Raw genomic sequence first — 5,604 nt, forward strand, 5'->3', positions numbered from 1 at the left:
ACACTAGTTGCTCATACGACCTTACACTGCCTGCTCGCCTGCTTCACGTGACATTGATCGCGGGGCTAAGCAGCTGTGACACATTACCTTACGGTGTCCTGCAGGCTAGCGGTGGACACCTTACATCTCCTTAGGCAGAGACGTATCTTCACCTTGCCACACGCTATGTACATCAAATGGGCTAAGGCACCTGTGGTTACATGTAAATATAGTTCCCCATATTAACTTAAGTTTGGCAGAATTTATAGTGAACTACCCTCGGCAACAGCTGAATCCAATTGATTCACTTTTAATTATTCACAACACGCAATAAGCAGTCTGCTCGATTCAATACCTCTCTCAATTTTCCTTCTGAATATCTTCAGTAAAGTAGAGTGATTAGGGAGCTGCTGAAAAATAAGCCTTCCATAATCTTTCCAAGCTCTTTACAAGTCGGTACTGAGTTTTCTAAAAATATACAGATAAGTGGCTTGGACTTCATTAACAATCCGACAGATCCGTTAATAATTGCCACTACTTTATTCATCATCTCTTCTTTTCACAAATCTCGGACACACCATCTTTAATAATGGAGTGAGTTTGCGTATTTTTAATATCGCGTGCAACTGAAGGGACGAGAGGAGAAGTTCTTTATCTAACATATATTGGCGAATTACACAACTCGAGACCAAATGCTTATCTGGCTAACAACTTGAAATTAATTTGACACCGGAAAAAAATTGTCAACTTGTGATTGGTGTCAATGTGCCATTCTGTTTGAACTGATTTGCATAAATAGGGAACGCGCAGTACCAGCTCGTCACAGGATTCATAAGCGAGCTGAAAATTTGAGACGCCACTGAACCGCCGCACCTTTTGTGAGCTTCACTCAATTAATTACAATGTCTTGCTGGGTTCGTGTGGTCAGTACTCTGGTGTTCACTGCAATTTGTGAGTATTTTCTATGGATATTATATTGAATCTGAAATACTATTCAATGACATTCTTCTCGCACTTCTGGTATTACTCGAATATTAACCTCGGCACATTTTTCCTTCCCTCTGAATGTTTCCAGATATCAACGCAGAAGTTGCAATGAATCAACCACCTTCGAAATCCACATCTCTGGGGCAGACCGTCCAAATACCCTGCACCATGTCTGGAACCTCTTTAGGAAGTAGCATTGTTTCCTGGTACCAGCAGATTCCCGGAAAAGTTCCTCGGTATCTGTTCTACTATTATTCGGGGAGCAGCATTAACAGAGGCTCCGGAGTTCCGAACCGTTTCGGCGGCTCAATATCCGGCGACACGGCAACATTGACAATATCGAGCGTCCAGTCGGAGGATGCGGCAGACTATTACTGTGCTGTCTGGAAAAATGCTTTAATCTTCGGCAAAGGAACGAGGCTGGGAATTGGCAGTAAGTAAAATATCAATTCAATGCGCTTTGCCTTTTGGTACTTACGTGAACAATAATTAAAACTGTGTCGTCTAAGGGTGGCTTCGAAACAAATGGTGGATCTTTTCAAATATCCAGCCACGAGTAACGATCCTTTGATAATTTAATTGAACTCGCGCGGCCGAACCGCCAAATGCCGCTCTGTTGTTTCTTTAGTTTGAGCTGGCTTTGTAGAAGCCGAAATGCTAATTGCTAAACCAGGTGCAGAATTATTTCTATCGTTAGTTTATAAGTATAATCCTAAATTCCCGAATTTTAATTGCATCAGTTGGTGGATGCACCTTTGCTGATGACACCATTTTGGGCTGATGCCCGTCAGAACCTTAAGCTATCTGCTAGCTACTGATCACTGGACCCTGGAGGGTTCTTCAAAAATCACAAACTTGCATAGACGAAGAAAGATAGATGATGAAGGCGGTTGGATCCATTGCAATAAGCTAGAATCTTTCTGAAATTTTCCTCAGTATCTAGTTATCTCCGACACGCTGAAAATATGATTTTTTTTTAACTCATTCGCCACCTTGGTTAAGTTGTTCGTGTGTCTCTTTACATTCTTCGAAAAAATAAGAAAACTGGTACCATATTTGCCATCCGAGACCTAGATAATGATGAACAAGGCAGTTAATGCAAATTCTTGAGGTGCCTAGAGAAACAGAATATCAAAAACAACGGATCAATTAGTCCATTAATTACAAGGAAACTCATTGAGATGTCACTGAGACGACTAACTGCTAGATTAATCATTGTCCTATTTTATTTTTTTTTTCATCGCCAGTTTGAGCAGTCAAATCTTTATATTAAACCGCCAAGGGATTTTGAAACCAACCTTCAGTGTTTTGCTGTATAGAGTTAAATTTGAATCTGAATGGAATTTGAAACAAACTTGCACCATTTAAGACCAGAACGGGCTTCGAAGAGTGGCTCGCAGATATTAGAATGGAAATTCTCAATCTTTATTGCTTTTGGTATGCTGGCCTTTATAAATCAGAGCATTGAGTATAGGAGTTGGGATGTAATGCTAAAATTGTACAAGGCATTGGAGAGGCCAAATTTGGCGGATTGTGTACAGTTCTGATCACCCAATTATAGGAAAGATATCAACAAAATAGAGAGAGTACAGAGCAGAGTTACTGGAATGTTACCTATGTTTCAGCACCTAAGTTACAGAGAAAGGTTGAACAAGTTAGGTCTTTATTCTTTGGAGCGTAGAAGTTTGAGGGAGGTCTTGATAGAGGTATTTAAAATTATGAGGGGGACAGATAGACTTGACGTGGATAGGATTTTTCCATTGAGAGTAGGGGAGTTTCAAACAAGAGGACATGAGTTGAGAGTTAAGGGGCAAAAATTTAGGGTTAACAGGAGGGTAAATTCTTTACTCAGAGAGTGGTAGCAGTGTGGAACGAGTTTCCAGTAAAGGTGGTGGAGGCAGGTTCGATATGTCGTATTGGATAGGTATATGGACAGGAAAGGAATGGAGGTTTATATGCTGAGTGCAGGTGGTTGGGATTCGATGAGAGTAAGCGTTTGGCACGGACTAGAAATGCTGAGATGGCTTGTTTATGTGCAATTGTTATATGGTTATATAGTTATTAGCAGACGCCTTTCAGAATTTTATGTTTTCAACTGTTGGTATTATTTCTCTCTTACATTGGAAAGTCTATATGTGCAAACATGGCAGACAGACTTTTCTGCCAATTGTGATACTGAAATTTGACAATTTAAAATCGTGATGCTCTTGGGTCACCATGTGGAAATCAATTTCCAAGAGGACCACCTTATCGTAGGGTTTGAAGACATGCGTGGCTGATTGACCCGGAGAGCTATGTTGGCGATTGTCATGGCCTTGTGCTTTGGTTTTTGATAGTGTCAACCATGCCCAGCAGGTCAAAGGGCAGAGGCCAGACTAAGAGTGATCCTTACGCCATCCAGGGAGTTCATCTCAGGGATAACAACCCTGGCAGGTCAAAGTTTGTTACGGAAATAGCAATGAAACATTCCTCTCTATCTGTGTGCGATTCATTCTGTAGACATAAATTGAGGATCTTTATTACTGCCCTGAACGACAGCGGCATAACGGGAAGTAAATCAGTGAAAGTAATCTATCATTATAGTTCTCATTACACTAAAAATGCAAACACAGGACAGCGAGCTTTTCAACTTTGCAGGAGAAATTACTTAAAACTATGAAAGTAAACCACGTTGAGCCGTAGTTCTGAACGATATTAGATGAACACAGTTGTATTCCCTCTCTTTACCACCTAGGTCGTGAATATTGTAAGAAAGTGGTTTCGACAGTGGTGAGTGTAAGGAAAAGATCCGCTACCCTGCACAAACCAGATTTGAATTATTTACTTTAAGTAGAAAAATAATATTTCAACAGGTATATTAAACTGTCCAAAAGTGATTTACTATACAGGCAGTCTGTAATTTTATATTGCGTAAAGCAAACTCTGTATTCCGATGGCTAAGATGAAGTAAATACACTATTCAAGGGGTTCCCAACCTCGGGTCTGCACATCTCTCTGCTAATAGTAGGGGTCTATGACATAAAGAGGTTGGGAGCCCCGTGTACTAATCCCAGATTTTAAGCAAAACATGTATTAGACTTCTGCCTCTTGTCTTGATGACGGAAGATTTGAATGAAGTGAAAGTGTCTAAGGTAGAAGTAGAAACGGTGGAAACTTAGAAATTTAAAATGAATGGAAGCAATATAAGTATACGATATTTGGAACTGGATTTTGTGTAAAAAGATTATGTTTTTTTTCACGTGATGATTGACGCCAGATATGTTGTTGTGTAAGTAAGAGGGGTAGGCGTAATCAGCTGTACCCTTTTGGCCTGTTTTAAAGAATAACTATGTTTTTGTTGTAATTTTCTCCTATGAAATCATCGTTATAAATGATGCTTTTTGTTATGTTTGTACCGACCAAAATAAATTAATTTCATTCATTCATTCAATGCCGATTACAACACCAGCCGAAATCATTCATTTTACCCCACTATACATAGTGTGCCCCAGTGTCACAAAAAAACAAATATCACGGGAGATTTTAGGTGGTAATTTTTTCATTTCTAATTTAACAGATTGAAATCGGAAAACGAAAAAGAAATATTTGTTCATTACGATGAAGGAATATATGAAATACCAAATGCATTTTAAACAAGAGGGATGTTTTAACAGAAACAGTTACTCAACCTATACTAAACTGGCACCTTGTTTTAAACAGATCCTCAGAGCCCCGCTGTCACCGTCCTCCGGCCTTCAACAGAAGAAATTACGAGAAAGGGCACAGCGACACTGGTGTGTTTGGTGAGCCGTTTTAATCCGGGAGCTGTGGGCATTGAATGGACCGTGGACAGACGTACGAAAAGCGATGGCGTTGAGACGAGCCCTGTCCTTCAGGACACGGACAACACGTTCAGTGTGAGCAGTTACCTGACTCTGCCAGCCTCAGACTGGAGCTCACACGAGCGTTACTCCTGCGTGGTTAAACACGAGGCTCTAGCAAACCCGTTTGTAGCAACGATCGAGAGATCCAGCTGTATCTAAAACTATATTTCAAACTTAATAAAGATGAAAAGCTTATTTTATCCGTCTTTTCCTTCATTAAAATAGCTTTAAAACATTATTCTTTTGCAGTTCAGTATTTGCGTTCAGCTTCGTCATTTAAGTTTTGTCAGGTTTAAATGCCATTCTATTAAATGAGTATAATTCTTAAATCAAGCTCCAATGTTAATTAGTCTCAGTTAAAGTCATTCCCAGATGTTCATCAAATGACCGTAATCTGAAGATGGCATTCTTGGTTCTTGCCAGACTGCTGATAATTTCGACCACAGCTACCCAATAACATTAACGATCCAGTCTGATACGCAACATGTTTTCATGACTTTTCTTTCGAGTTCCGAATGAAACAGAAATATATTTTAAATTTCTCTTTAATGATATTACCCTGATGTAAAAGAAAGAGCTATGAAAGCGCACACACGTGTACACACAGACACACAGTCATTTGTCATGAAGGAACACATTCAACCGAGGACGATTGATGAATATAGAACGGGCGAAAATAGTGGGTCTGGGACGATCCTCATATTGCGTGAAATGCAGCAGATTTTGCTTCTAGAATAAGTGCGAGTTTATGCAAACAAATGTATACGGCCTATTT

General features: G+C 39.8%; 1 protein-coding gene across 1 annotated transcript; it reads left to right on the top strand.

The window, feature by feature from the left end:
- The first annotated feature begins 817 nt into the window (after nt 1-817).
- LOC140732730 (immunoglobulin lambda-1 light chain-like) lies at nt 818-5,024 on the top strand. Its single transcript, XM_073055401.1, has 3 exons — nt 818-930; nt 1,055-1,399; nt 4,666-5,024. The coding sequence occupies exons 1-3, from the start codon at nt 882-884 to the stop codon at nt 4,986-4,988; spliced, it is 717 nt and encodes a 238-aa protein (XP_072911502.1). The 5' UTR covers nt 818-881; the 3' UTR covers nt 4,989-5,024.
- Nucleotides 5,025-5,604: the final 580 nt, after the last annotated feature.

Source organism: Hemitrygon akajei, chromosome 9 (assembly GCF_048418815.1).
Source record: "Hemitrygon akajei chromosome 9, sHemAka1.3, whole genome shotgun sequence".
Taxonomy (NCBI): Eukaryota; Metazoa; Chordata; class Chondrichthyes; order Myliobatiformes; family Dasyatidae; genus Hemitrygon; species Hemitrygon akajei.